This window comes from Lytechinus pictus, chromosome 14 (assembly GCF_037042905.1).
Source record: "Lytechinus pictus isolate F3 Inbred chromosome 14, Lp3.0, whole genome shotgun sequence".
Taxonomy (NCBI): domain Eukaryota; kingdom Metazoa; phylum Echinodermata; class Echinoidea; order Temnopleuroida; family Toxopneustidae; genus Lytechinus; species Lytechinus pictus.
Window position 1 is genome coordinate 19,811,887 of NC_087258.1, and position 14,468 is coordinate 19,826,354.

The following is a 14,468-nucleotide window of genomic DNA, read 5'->3' on the forward strand; positions in this document are numbered from 1 at the left end:
TGAATACAACCTTGACAACCGGCTGAAGCAGAGAGTAGAAAGAAATGAAATATATGAAACACACGGTCGCCATACAGGTTGTCATGTAGCAGTGAGGCGTCCTTAGCAACCTGACTAGATGTGATTAATGAAAATATATCATTAACAAATAATGGTTTGAGGATCTGAGGGTAAACATGACCGCGATGAAGTACCAAAAGGTTTCACGAGTAGCTTTCGCGTCACAGAAGTATAGGAGAGACAAACAATTAACCCTTGACACGCCAAAGAACGAGATATGGAAATGTCTGTTCGTTTGGTGCGTATCGATTGGTGGCCGCGGTCTGTCAAGCTGTCAAGGGTTAATCTTGACCAACCCAGGAGCTTGAGAGGGTAGGACCCGAGTAAATATTGTAGTGATAGAAACGACATGCCTTGTTTGGGCACCCAGAAGCGGTAACCATGGTCACCGCGAGGCACAAGTTCATTACTATTTCGCCAGTTAGTCGTTCCTAATCACTTGCTAATCATTTGTGGAAGAAGAGGTAGTAGTATCACCAGACCCACCTTGTTGTAGAGTTGCCAACATTTTCTCTGAATTCTCTTGTAAAAAACGCCCCAGAATCGTCGGATAAAGAAATTAAAGTCAATTAAATAGATATTGATATGGCAGTACCTACAAACACTATTCTCGTGATATTTCTACTTGGTGAGTATAGTTATCACTTTTTAAAACTCTATCATTGATTTTTTTAGCATTACGCAGTGTTGCATTTATAGTCGCATTAATAGGGGTCTAAAACAAATTGTTTTGGAGTTTTATTTCGCTTTTGAAATATTGTTTTTTTTAGAATTACTTAGTGTTGCATTTATAGTCGCGCTAATAGGGGTTTTAAAACGCAATGTTTTGAAACTTAGATGTGCCAAAATCGTTAAGATAAGTAAACATAATTACATATAGTCATTTCTTAAATGAAGATATTACTTTACTGTAGTCTAAATAAGATATGGTATTATTAGAGAGGCCCCACGGGCGGCCTCATGGGAGGGGGGATAGGGGAGACCTATGATTTCAAATCATGGAAAAAGGAGAAAGGAGAGAGGAGGAGAAAGCAAAGTCCCCCCTCCCCCCCAAAAAAAAAAAAAAAAAAACGAGAAAAAAGGGAATGAAGAAGAAAGGAGGCATAAAAAAGGAGAGGACTGCTGGGCAGTGTGTAAGTCCATAATATCTCTATAGCTCAATTTGTAAAATATCACTTAAACCTTTATAGGTCGTCCCCCCACCCTAAAAAATGTATCCTGACACCGCCCCTGGAGTGCCCCAATCTTCGTGTTTGTAGGCTCTATATATAGTTTCGCTATATCAATAAAAATTATCATAAATTAGCAGCGTAACAATAGTAATACAGTCCTGTAGTAGTCGTAGAAGTAGTAGGCCTATAGTATATGCATAGTGATGGTTGTGGTGGTAGTAGTAGTAGTAGAGTAGAAGAAGGAGGAGACGAAGAAGAAGAAGAATAAGTTGTAGTAGTATAGTAGTAGTAGTAGTAGTAGTAGTAGTTGTACAAGTAGTAGAAGTAGCAGTAGTAGTAGTATTATTACTACTACTACTACTACTACTACTACTACTACTACTACTACTACTATTACTACTACTACTACTACTAGTACTACTACTACTACTTGTACAACTACTACTACTACTACTACTACTACTAGTATTACTACTACTACTACTACTTGTACTTCTTATATTTTTAGAACCCATTATCATATGTTCGTTGAAAGATCTTTACAAGATCGGAAATAATCCATAATTTCAATAAATCAATATAATTTCAAATAAGTTTATTATCAATAAGTTTTAATTTCATTATATTTCATTATATAGATTATATTTCATTATATAGACCGTACTATTCAAAAGGGATTTTTGCATGGTATATCTGGCTGTCTCGATCACAATACAGTGGTACATGAAATTATCAAACATACAAAAAAATCTCGTAGAACTGCACATTTCACTTGGTTTGATCTGGAAGATGCTTTTGGTTCAGTACCACATGACCTTATCAAATTCAGTCTTGATCGTAATAAGATTCCTAAACCTATCACTGACTATGTCACGAATTTGTACTCTTCCCTTGACGGTTTTGTTTCAACCAAGGATTGGAATTCCCAGCAGTTTCGTTTTAGAAATGGTATATTTCAGGGAGATCCTTTATCACCAATAATTTTTCTCCTTTGTTTTAATCCATTAATTGAAACTCTCTCAGAAAATAGCCGATTCGGATATGAGTTAGATGGTCAAAAGTTCATCACTGCACCATTTGCAGATGACTTTAGTTTAATAACAGGAAATAAAAGAACCCATCAACGGCTCATGAATACAATCTCTTCTCGTATTTTGTCACTCGGGTTGAAATTAAAACAGAAAAAATGTAGAACCCTTTCAATATCAGGAGGTTCCCCAACTGATTTGAAATTTCAATTGGATAATATTGAGCTCGAAACCCTGAAAACGGAAGAGTTTAAATTCCTAGGCTCGTTTGTGACATATGACAACTCATCAGATGATATATTTCAATATGTAAAATCAATTATTGAAAGAGGTATCCAAAACATTGAAAAGGCTTTGATTCGTGATGAATACAAGCTGAAGGTATTTGCTGACTATTTTCTGCCATCACTGAGATTCCACCTTACAGTCAATGAACTTACCGAAACCCACTTAAAGTCACTAGATGCATTGTGTAATCGATATCTAAAAAAGTGGTCTGGCCTTGCGAGACCAGCCACTTTGGCTTTCCTTCATATGCCAGAATGTCTAAATATACCCAACATTTCAGATCTCTATTACGAAGCTCAAACTCAGAATTATACTAGAATAAGAGCAACGGGGGATGCTAAAGTTAACCACTGCTTAGATGTTGCCCTTGAAAGAGAATCTCAGTGGACAAGGAAAAAGTCAACAGTTGTGAACAGTAATAATGTCTTTAAATCGCTTCCAGATACGAATGCCACACTCCCAAAATTGAAAAAGCAGGTTAAAGATTCTCAACTACAAAAAAGATCACAAGATTGGCTTCTTCATGTCCAATCACTTTCAGTACAAGGCAAGTTTTTTGAATTGGCAAGCATAGAATCAAAATCTGCGGATTGGAAAAGTTTGATTTATAATCTACCAAATAAAGTTGCTAAGTTTCTCATGAATTCCCTTTCGGATACACTCAATACAAATGCAAATCTATCTCGCTGGGGGAAAATGTCTTCAGCAAATTGTAATAGATGTCAAAATAGAGAAACAGTACATCATGTGCTAAATGCATGCCCTATATCACTTGACGAAGGGCGCTACACTTGGCGTCATGACAACATCTTATTGTATTTGGCCGAATCTATTCAAGAAGGCATAAAGTCATTTGTGGATATTATTATGTACACAGATCTGAAGGAAGGGCGATGGACAAAGGAAGGAATATCTACCATACCACTAGAATGCACTCAAACAAATCTCATACCAGATATCTGCATTTTTTGGAGGAACACAAAGAAACTTCTCATTCTCGAATTATCAGTCCCTTTTGAAATGAACATATCCAAAGCACATGAGTTCAAATCAAACAAGTACGCCCCCCTAGTCACAGATATAGAAAGCAATGGATATTCAGTGGTATTCCTTCCTTTGGAAATCGGCTCTCGAGGCCACATCTCACCGGACAATGCAACGAGGCTAAAGCGGCTGCTGAAGGAAACTGGGAGTCCCGTCCATCTCAAACAATTCCGAAAGAATATATCAAAATTGGCCATCGTGTCATCTTTTGTCATCTATTACTCCAAAAAACTGAATATGTGGGAAAACAAACTCCCTCTCCGTGTTTCAAGTACATAGACTGACTCCATTTCCTTCCCTTTGCTGGCCTCGTTGCACTTCCCAGTACTTTTCTCCATATCGATTGTTGTATTATATTCAAAAGTTTTTTTTTTTCTTTCTGTATATTGAATTTTATTACCCTGCATTTTCTCATTATAGAGAAATGCTAACCTCGTTGCACTTCCCAGTATTTTTCTCCATATTGATTGTTGTATTATATTCTAAGTTTTTTTTTTCTGTATAGTGAATTTTATTGCCCTGCATTTTCTCATTATAGAGAAATGTCCTGGGCGTACATTGTATTCCTTTAATGTGCAGATTTGCAAATAAAGTGATATATAACAACTTCTCAAATTGAAAATAAAATATAAAGTTTAGAGATGTACATGGAATGTATAAGTATCACTGAACAACATGAAGAAAAACTGAGCTACAATTTATTCTGCTAAATGATATTACTTTTTTTCTTTGCTTTTCGCCTAAAATGATAGGTGGAGTTTCAACAGTGTTTGCTCAACGAACATGCTTTGAATGTGTAGGAACATACCGGACAGATTCCGATGAGGATCAGAACGATTGTTTCACAACAAATGCTGACACACGCACAGACGATAATTGTAATGGACAATGTTCGGTAAGCTGTCTCTCTCCCCCTCTGTATCTGTAAATTGTAAATCATGTTGATGATATATTTGATGATGATGGTGGAGTGGATGGTGGTGCTGATGATGATGGTAGTTGTGGTGCTGATGATAATGGTATCTTGTTGATGATGATGACGACGATGAAGATGATGATAAAGATGGTGTTTTGATAATGATGATGACATGTTTGATGGTGATGATGATATGGTGACGTTGACGATGGTGATGATGATGTTGGTGATGGTGATGATGTTGATGATGATGTTGTTGCTTCTTATCCGGATGATGATGATAATGAAAACCAATGGTGATGATAATCTTGACAATGATGGTGATAATCAGTACTGGTGATAATGACGTTCAATCTGTCCTTTGCTGCATGAGCGCGCGAACACTCTGTAATTCACCTTCCTCCATAAATTAATCTTCCCCAAGAATGCACCTTAAGGGCTGGTCACACCGCCCGAAGTTTGTCGGAGCGTTCCTTGAACGATAGGGAGGGGGGGAGGGGGGGGGGGCCTAATTTCGAAAACGCTCGTTACCGCGCACAAAATGGGGAAAAATCGAAAACACGGGCGTTGCCTTAACGGTGCACCGCTGAAGCCGGCGTTGCTTTGGTGTTGGTTTAACGGTAGCGCGGAGCGTTGATAGAACGGCGTTCTGCGCATGCAGGCGTTGGCTCGGCGGGGGTTTAAAGTTGGTTTAGCGGCATACCGCTTTTGACTACGGAGCTGAACGGATTTCTTTGATAGAAGTTCTGATAGATTCCAAATGGGCTCCTGGGCCATTTCTCCCCGTATTTATAGCCAGATGCTGGTCCCGCTCCGACACCTCCATACCAACGCCAAACCAAAGTTCATCACCGCAATGGATCGCTGCTTCAACGCCCGACGCCGTTCCAACAATCCCGTGTCCGCTCGTAAAACGCTTACAACCACTCCACCAAAGTTTGTGCAACGTTCAATCACCGCCCGGGCAAAGCTGGTCCAGCGTTCAAGATTTCTGCGTTGGCCTATCGGACCCAAGCGTCCACGAACTTGCATCTAGCGTTGCCAAATTTTGACTGGGCGTTGTTGGAGCGGTGGTGAACTTTGCCGGAGCGGAAAATTGCTCGCTTCTCACCGCTCGCGATATTTTGTGCAGCTCAAAACTTTCGGAGCAGTAAGAGGGACCATCAGCGGTGGCCGAGCGTATACGGCGGGCGTTGCCTTAACCCCCAGATGTCTAGATGATGATTGTATACTCGTACATTCATCGTTGTCTTGATAATTTCGTTTGTTCCCCCTTGGTTATGAAGGACATTTTGCAAATTTCCTGTATTAAAAATTATGAAAATGATGGATTTCCATATTATTTAGATTGAGCGGTAACAGTAACAATAGACTAATCCTCCGTGGATAGGTCCCTGCGTAACAGGGGTGTTAAAAACACTAAAATACTGAAAAAGGGTAGTATTTCGCTAGGAAAGATGTGTTTACGGTCAAATTTGCGAGGGTATAAAAACAAACTAAACTGCTTTATAAAGCCAGAAGGATGTACTTTTTGCCCCAGCAGTACGTGTTTAGGGTCCGATTTGAGTAAGGTGTGGGAGGTTGGGCGGTACTATAAAACCCAATGTAGCTAAAGCCGACGTCCATGATCACGTCCGTGGCATAACAATGAAAATATCACTGTAGTAACTTGTCTAGGGGGTCGACTCAGGGTATACTTGTCAAGGGTAACGTTTTGTTTCCAATATTTGTCAAGGGGTGCATTTTTAGAATATCGAAAATACTTGTTTAGGGTGCTTTTCGAAACCCCACGGTAGCGCCTGGTATCTACTCGTCAATGGAAGTGCCCCCCTTGAAAATCTCCACAGTGAATAGGTGTAGGTCTACGTGTATGTACGGGACATTAATCGAATTGCACTTAGAAAAAAATGTTTAGAATGTATAAAGAATGCTACTTTAAATGAAATAAAGATCAAAACACGTTTTCTCTTTCTCTAGACTTCGATCAGTCTACGGGATTCCAGTATCATCATTGAGAGAGGATGCCAAAGAGACGATGACCTCGATCAATGCAACGACTGCAGCAACAAGGAAGACTGTCTGCTCTGCTGCAACTCTGACAGATGCAACGGTGATCGCTTGCTGACCCTCTTGGAGGATAAGGCCCTGACACAGACCTGTTACTCGTGTAGATACAGCGAGATTCCAGGAGTCAAGTCCTACGGTTCCTGCGCTCGCGGCAACTTCGAGGAAAGTGGCACCGGTGTGGAAACGATGCACTGCCACGGAATGTGTTACGTAAGCAAGAGAGATTAACTTTGTTATTTGATTCTGCTTCGTTTTTGTTTCTATTTTTGTAAGATGTCTAGGGTAATTTTATAAGCAACTGAAGTATATAAAAAAAAGATATGGCACAGTTATGGTATGGTATAGAAGCTTAAGTGCCATGGACTTGACGAGATTGCAAGATATTTCATACAGGCAAGTCGACTTTTGTTGACATCGCGAGATACGCTATCTTGCCATATCAATTTGAAAAAAATTGTATACCGACTTGGCGAGTTGCACTTTGTTAACTCATAAAAGTTGTATGTCAACATGACGAAATGTATGGTGAGCAGATCTTGTCATGTCAGCATAAAACTGGAAGTCGACTTGGCAAGATAAAGTATCTCGCCCTAATTGACCACATGTAACTTTTTATAAGTCGACGTGACAAGGTCATCTCGTCAAGTGAATTGCACTTCAAAGATTATGTACAATAATTCCCCTCGAACCTTTGATTCATGTGTACACTTCCGCATGGCATGTAGCTGGATAACCACTCCACTCTACTACGCCAAATCTAAAATGAGACCGCTTCTCAGAACGTATATGGTAATTTAATATCATAGTCATGACAGTTCTTGGAGTGCACCAGCTTGTGATCTCCAGCACCTGTTGGGAAGGACGATATCCTTCCATTTCTACCAGTAGGCCTAATGAAGTTCAACAACATTTTCATAGGGCCCCAGTCACCTCCCAGAATCCTATAGACCAAAACCCGGTGTGTATCAAATTTGACAGCTCGATGAAAAAATATTAGATAATTATTTTCGGAGAGATTTCGAAAAAGTTCGAAATTGGGTCGAAATCCATCAAATGATTCATTTTCACTGTATTCAGGATTATCCTGTTTCTTTTGATAGACGTTCTGATATGTTTGCTTTGAAATAAAAAACATAATGGATGTTTATCAAGTCAGTATAGTCCAGGATAGAAGAGGCATAACCTTGTTTTTTTATATATACAATATCTTTTGATTGTCAATTCGAGGGTGCTGATTACGAATCTGAATGATGCCACTGGTGTAACCTTGAGCATTTTCCGCAAATTGGCAAAATCCAATATGGCCGCCAAAATATGCAAATTACCCATGAAAATCATAAAATTGTCCGCACATTGGCTATGAAATTCATGAAATTGTGTGGCAGGAGTGAAATACTCTGTCAAAAAATAATTTTTGACAAAATATTTATTTTCCTGATATTCAAAATGGCCGCCATAGGCCCCTGTATACTCTATTATGTACAATATGAATAGGAAAAACTAATTTTCACAAAAATGAGCACTAAACTGTAAAAAATCGCGATGTATGAACGAAGTAATATATGCAAACATCATTACTAACGAGATATATCATTTATTATGTCATATATGGGAACATTGCTGTATTTTGATATCTAAAATAGCCGCCACTGGCCCAAACATTATTGCGTATAATGGCAATGGGGGCCAAACAATTCACAAGAGTGATCACTAAAATGCATATCATTAAGATTAAATGAGTGGAATACTGACTAAAACATAATTGTTAACGAAATATATTATTAATATGCCATGTATGTGATGAATGTTGTATTTTGATATTCAAAATGGCTGCCAAAGGCCCTAAAAGTATTATGCACAATGAGAAAGAGGAGCAAAGAAATCACAAGAGTGAGCTCTAAAATGCATATATATGTGATAAATTAATGGGATACTGTCTAAAAACGTATTTTCTAACAAAATATATCATTCAGGTTTCAAGTTTGTGTTAAATACTGTATTTTGACTTTCAAAATGGCCGCCATAGACATTAACTGTATTATGTACAATGCAAAGTGGGAAACCAATATTCACAGGAGTGAGCACCATAAATGCACGTAATAGTGATCTATGAGTAAAATATTGTCTGAAAGCATAATTCCTATTAAGATATATCATTTATTCTGCCAGTTAGGTGATAAATACTGTTATTGGAATGCCAAAATGGCCGCTACAGGCCCTTACGGTATTATGCACAATGTGAATGGGAACAAATCATTTCAACAGATTTTGGCTTTGCTTGGCCAAATGGTGATGTATGAGTGAAATATTGTCTGAAAACATGATTTATAACAAAATGTATCATATCTTATGTTATTTAGGTGATAAATACTGTATTTCAACATTCAAAATGGCTGCCATACGCCCTTTTTGTGAGCATTATTTTGTCTCCATTCAAATTGCATATTATACGATAAGGGCCTATGGTGGCCATTTTCAATTTAAAAATGCAGCATTTATTACCTTGATTACACAACATTATGATATATCTCGTTAGAAACCATGGTTTTAGACAATATTTCACCCTTAGATCACAATTCACAATTATATGCAATATTTAGAGTCAAGCAAAGCCAAATTCTGTCAAAATTCTATGTCCCATGTTACAATGTACACAATACTTTTAGGACCTATGGCAGCCATTTTGGATTTCAAAGTACAGCATTTATTACCTCCACGACCAATATGTGATGTATTTAGTTAGAAACCATGTTTAAGACAATATTTTTACTCGTACATCACAGTTATATGCATTTTATGATTCTCACTCTTGTGAAAATTAGTTTCCCTATTCGCATGTTACATAATATAATTAGAGCTTGTAGAGGTTATTTTGAATGTCAAAATACAGTATTTATCACCTATATGGCAGAAGATATGCTATAATTTATAAAAAAATATGTTTTCAAATAACATTTTACTCATACAACAGGATTATATGGATGTCATAGTCAAGCAAATCCAAGTTCTTACAAAATTGTATGGCCCATTCACATTGTAGATAATACTGTTAGTGCCTATAGGGGCCATTTTGAATTTCATAATACAGCATTTATCTCATGCATGACAAAAGAACTGATATGTCTTGCTATAAAACATGTTGTCAGACAATATTTTACTCGTAGATCACAATTACATGCATTTTATGTTTCTTACTCGTGTGAAAATTAGTTTCTCCATTCGCATTGTACATGATAAATATAGGGCCTATGGCGGCCATTTAGAATTTCAAAATGCAGCATTTATCACATAAATGGCATATTAACAATTGTGTTTTTAGTCAGTATTCCACTCTTTATCTTAATAATATGCATTTTAGTGCTCACTCTTAATTGTCATTTTTTGGCCCCGGCCATTGCCATTGTACATAATACTGTTTGGGCCAGTGGGCTATTTTAGATATCAAAATACAGCAATGTTCCCATATATGACATAATAAATGATATATCTTGTTAGTAATGATGATTTGCATATATTACTTCGTTCATACATCGCGATTTTTTGCAGTTTAGTGCTCATTTTTGTGAAAATTAGTTTTTCCTATTCATATTGTACATAATAGAGTATACAATGGCCTATGGCGGCCATTTTGAATATCAGGAAAAAAAATATTTCGTCAAAAATCATTTTTTGAGAGAGTATTTCACTCCTGCCACACGATTTCATGCATTTCATAGCCAATGTGCGGACAATTTTATGATTTTCATGGGTAATTTGCATATTTTGGCGGCGATATTGGATTTTGCCAATTTGCGGAAAATGCTCAAGGTTACACGAGTGGCATCATCCAGATTCGTAATCAGCACCCTCGAATTGACAAGAAACCATCAAAAAATATTGTATATATAAAAAAACAAGGTTTGGTCAAGTTTCTATGGGGCCTATCCTGGACTAGTAGCTAAGTTCATTTTTGTTTCGAGCCATGCAGTCGAGTACTCGGGCCTACTATTACCTATACACCTTTTTTTTTCGATAGATCTCCATACAATGTCTCTGATTCGCCCTCTCCCCCTCTCTCTCCCCCTCTCTACCCCTGCCACAGAGCTCCTTGTCTTACATCAACGGAGTGGAGGACATCGTCAGAGGATGTGCGTACTATGGTAATGGATGTGACGTCCAATCCTCGGACGGCGACTGCGGACGGAACGGCATCACCGAGCGCAACAGTGTCCAATTCAGGCGAAGCTGCTGCATGGGTGATAAGTGCAACAGCGCCCTCACTTTCACCCCGGGTCTACTAACAATGGCAATCTCAACCATATTTGCCGCTATTTTCTGTCGAGGCGTTTAGACATGGGAAATTTCGTCATTAGCATGCCTTCTTATAACCATTAGACCTCAAATAGCGGTAATTCGTTTCAAAATGGCGCTTAGCAGTCTTTTGTTACTTAAGGTCCATCTTAGTTTTATACCCTAATAGTGCATGTTACAATTCCAATCCAATATACGAAATCATATGAATGTGTCTGCCCGAAAACGGTTAATGTGTAAAGATATGAAATAAAAGTTTGTTTCATATATTTAAGAATTTTACATCACAATTTATTTTGATCGCTGTCGATGACAAATCTGCGCATTTTTGCGTTCATAACCCCATCTTAAGCTTTAAATGGGCTGAAAAAAAGATATAATCTATCTGTCGCTTTCTAAACATGGATATCCAATATTCCAATTACGAAATTTGGCTATACTTAAAGTGATTGGTTAACATTGGTTTGACTTTAAAAAAAATCTGAGCTAGAAGGTCACACTTGTCACCTGTGTCTGTGATATGTTACAAAAATGAAGCCCAGAAAAAATTGCGTTCGAAAATAATTATTTAGTGCTTCAAAAATTGAAATATAAAGTGACCGAAAACACCATCTTAATTTCGTCCCATACACTTATGTGTACTATTTAGGCGTCTTTAAGACGCCTATTTACAAAATCGGGGTTTGCCTTGTAGTTTTAGCTTTTCATTCTCAATAATGGTTGTTTTCAGGGTTTATTAGTTCTAATACATGCACTTGTACACATGTTTCATCTTGGTTTGATAATTTTTTAAATCGGCTGCTCAAAAAGTTAAACAATACCTTTGAGCATAGTAATACATTTCAGTTAAAGGGTGCTAGATGCAAATTCGAATTCTATCAGCTGAAAATGCCAAATTTGAAATATAATTGCTGAACCAATATCAAATGACCACTTCACTTGTTATTAATTAGAATTAGAATGTTAGATGTACTTGTATTTATAATTTATATTACTGAGGCTCTTTGCCAACTTTAAACAATTACATTACCCAACAGAAACGTCACTAATGGCTGCTTGAACTGGGCAATAATGCAAGGTCGCTTTAGCGCCATCTGGATATGATTTGTGTTTCTATGATTTTAAGAATAATTCGGTTCATAAAACTTCCTATTGCCCAAATAATCATTTTGCAATCTGTGTTACAGTCTGTCGTTGTCTTTTTGGTTGAAATATAGCAGTAAATTAGTTATGGAATGGCTGAAAATAAGAGGAAAATACACTCTTAAAAATGTTGGGCTACATACTGTCCACACAACAATTGGTTAAAACTTAATTCAATTCTGGGTAGTTTTTAACCAATAATGTGTGCTTTGGGTGAAAACTACACAGTATTTGTTGAAAACTACCCTGAGTAAGATAATGTTTTAACCAACCGTTGTGCGGACAGTATGTTGCCCACCAATTGTTGTATACGTAGTGAAGACTTTTAACATTCAACATTTAATCGTGTTTTTGGAAGAATATGCTGAATTTGTAATATAGGCATGCAGTATTTAATCCACATTCGAATCTTATTAGTGCAAGGGCATTCTTTCAACGTAAGAGTGGTATGTATATTGTTAGGATTGATTTCACGAGAAATCAGCAAAACTTGAAGTTTCGTAAGATAATGTCAGCACATCTAAATGTACCAACGAGCATAGGAGCGAAAAATAATGTCGACTGTTCTCAAACTACGAGCAAACTGATATCATCGCTGTTTACCGCATGATTTTAAATGTAGAAATTAGCTGGCTTATTATATGATGGGCCATCTCACCGGGCTAGAAAATAAATTTCGTTCGCGGCTAAACAGTTTGCTAGTTGCATGAATGGACGTCTCCGAAACATTTTGCAAGCTCGGATTGCGATTATCGAAGGAGAGATGCGGAGACTCTTTTCCAGTCTCCGCGACGTCATAATCAGTTGTGTCGACATCGCGGAAACAAACGCGACTGCTGAGAGGTCAGTCTATCTGGTTTTCAGTAGGTCTCGGTGACGCCTGGCCGTCAGAGACGTCGCTGAGACCAGCCAGAAATCCGGCTAGACTGATAAGACGTTGCAGTGTCGCTGTGTCACCCATGCACTTTGAGAAACAACTGACTGAACGCTTGCTGACGGACGTCCCTCCTGGGAGCGTCAAAGGGCTGGTCGGATGGTTTATCCTCCGACAATTAAGTCATGTTTTGTCTGACTGCTCCCATAGTAACATTAAGGCTTCTCAGCCAATCAAAGTCAATAAAAAGTTGTCAGATCTAGATCAGAAAACTTGTCGTAAGACAAAATGTTGATGAAAAGCTTCCCAGGTCCAAGTCAGATGCAAAATTCTCCTTCGCTGCATGTGACGTCTCCTCTATCTTTGGTGAACTGTTTTGTTCATGACGTCAGCTTTATAAGTGATAAGTGCGTGACGTCGCAGTGAGGTCACCGTTGGTAATCGAGATACGGTCTTTATAGTAAACAATATAATTTTGGAAATAGACGAATCTTCAATTTTCGCTCATTTCTTGCGAAGGTATATAGCTGTAGGCCTATAGGTTTACGCTTCTTCAAAGTCTTGTTAGTCCGTACATCGGTGATTTTGTATTCGTGTGAGGCTGATTCATTACTCGCATATAATTTATCACCTTGTTGGTGTTGTTTTTACATTGGTGTCTTTTGAACGAGTGAATTATCTAGCATGGATTAATATAATTAGATTATATAAGTATTGCTTGTTGTAATCATGGTAATCGAGAAATGGAATTAGTGGAAAATGTAATTGAAATGTCATTAGACTGACAAGTACACACTTGCCCATTTCCACACACTCAACCCACACACACCCACAAATTAACAAGTACCTCAGTCCATTGATTACACACAGAACACATCCACACACCATCTACACTGTGACACACACAAACACTCAGGGTACACCTAAACTGACCTACAAATTAACATGAATTCACTCTAACTACACGCCCACACCCATAAAATGGCACACGAACACATTCGATATTTTATTGCATGCATGATATGTGTTCATTTCTTCAGTAGTTTTAAGTAATTATAAAAGATTATTGCAGTTTTGTTAAATTCACGTTGGTCTAGTTGATCAATTATAATTTTTCTATGAATACCAATCTTGCAATATTCATGTATATTCTCATCTTTTGTCATTTGAAAATTAAAAGAAAGAATAATCAAACTCAATTTAATTATTGTAGTGTTTATTTTTGTAAGTGTGCCGTATATAGTGTTTCGATTGACTAGGCATATATTTTTTTACCATGCAAAAACAACAACAACGCAGTTACTATCTACCACACTATTCAAATGTTGGGTAACATACTGTCCACGCAACAATTAGTTTAAAAATCTATTCAACTCTGGGTATTTTCCAACCGATACTGTGTAGTTTTTACCCAAAGAACACGTTATTGGTTTAAAACTACCCAGAATTGGATAAAGATTTAACCGATTGATGTGTGGACAGTATGATGCCCAACATTTTTAAGAGTGCATGTAAAAACCATAAAGGCCTGTAAATACACTTTCTGGCTAAATAGCGTCAAGTGAATAATATCGTATAGTCGATTT

General features: G+C 37.6%; 1 protein-coding gene across 2 annotated transcripts; it reads left to right on the forward strand.

Moving 5' to 3' along the window:
• The first annotated feature begins 265 nt into the window (after positions 1-265).
• Positions 266-14,080, forward strand: LOC129276150 (uncharacterized). Of its 2 annotated transcripts, XR_010295739.1 has the most exons (5): positions 273-688; positions 4,345-4,487; positions 6,486-6,785; positions 10,657-11,310; positions 11,694-12,344. XR_010295739.1 is itself a non-coding variant. In XM_054912580.2 (4 exons), exons 1-4 carry the CDS (start codon positions 646-648, stop codon positions 10,903-10,905), a joined length of 735 nt encoding a protein of 244 aa, XP_054768555.2. In that variant the 5' UTR covers positions 266-645; the 3' UTR covers positions 10,906-14,080. The 2 variants fall into 2 exon arrangements, 1 of the variants encoding a protein (XP_054768555.2); XM_054912580.2 differs by having other exon boundaries at positions 266-688; positions 10,657-14,080.
• Positions 14,081-14,468: the final 388 nt, after the last annotated feature.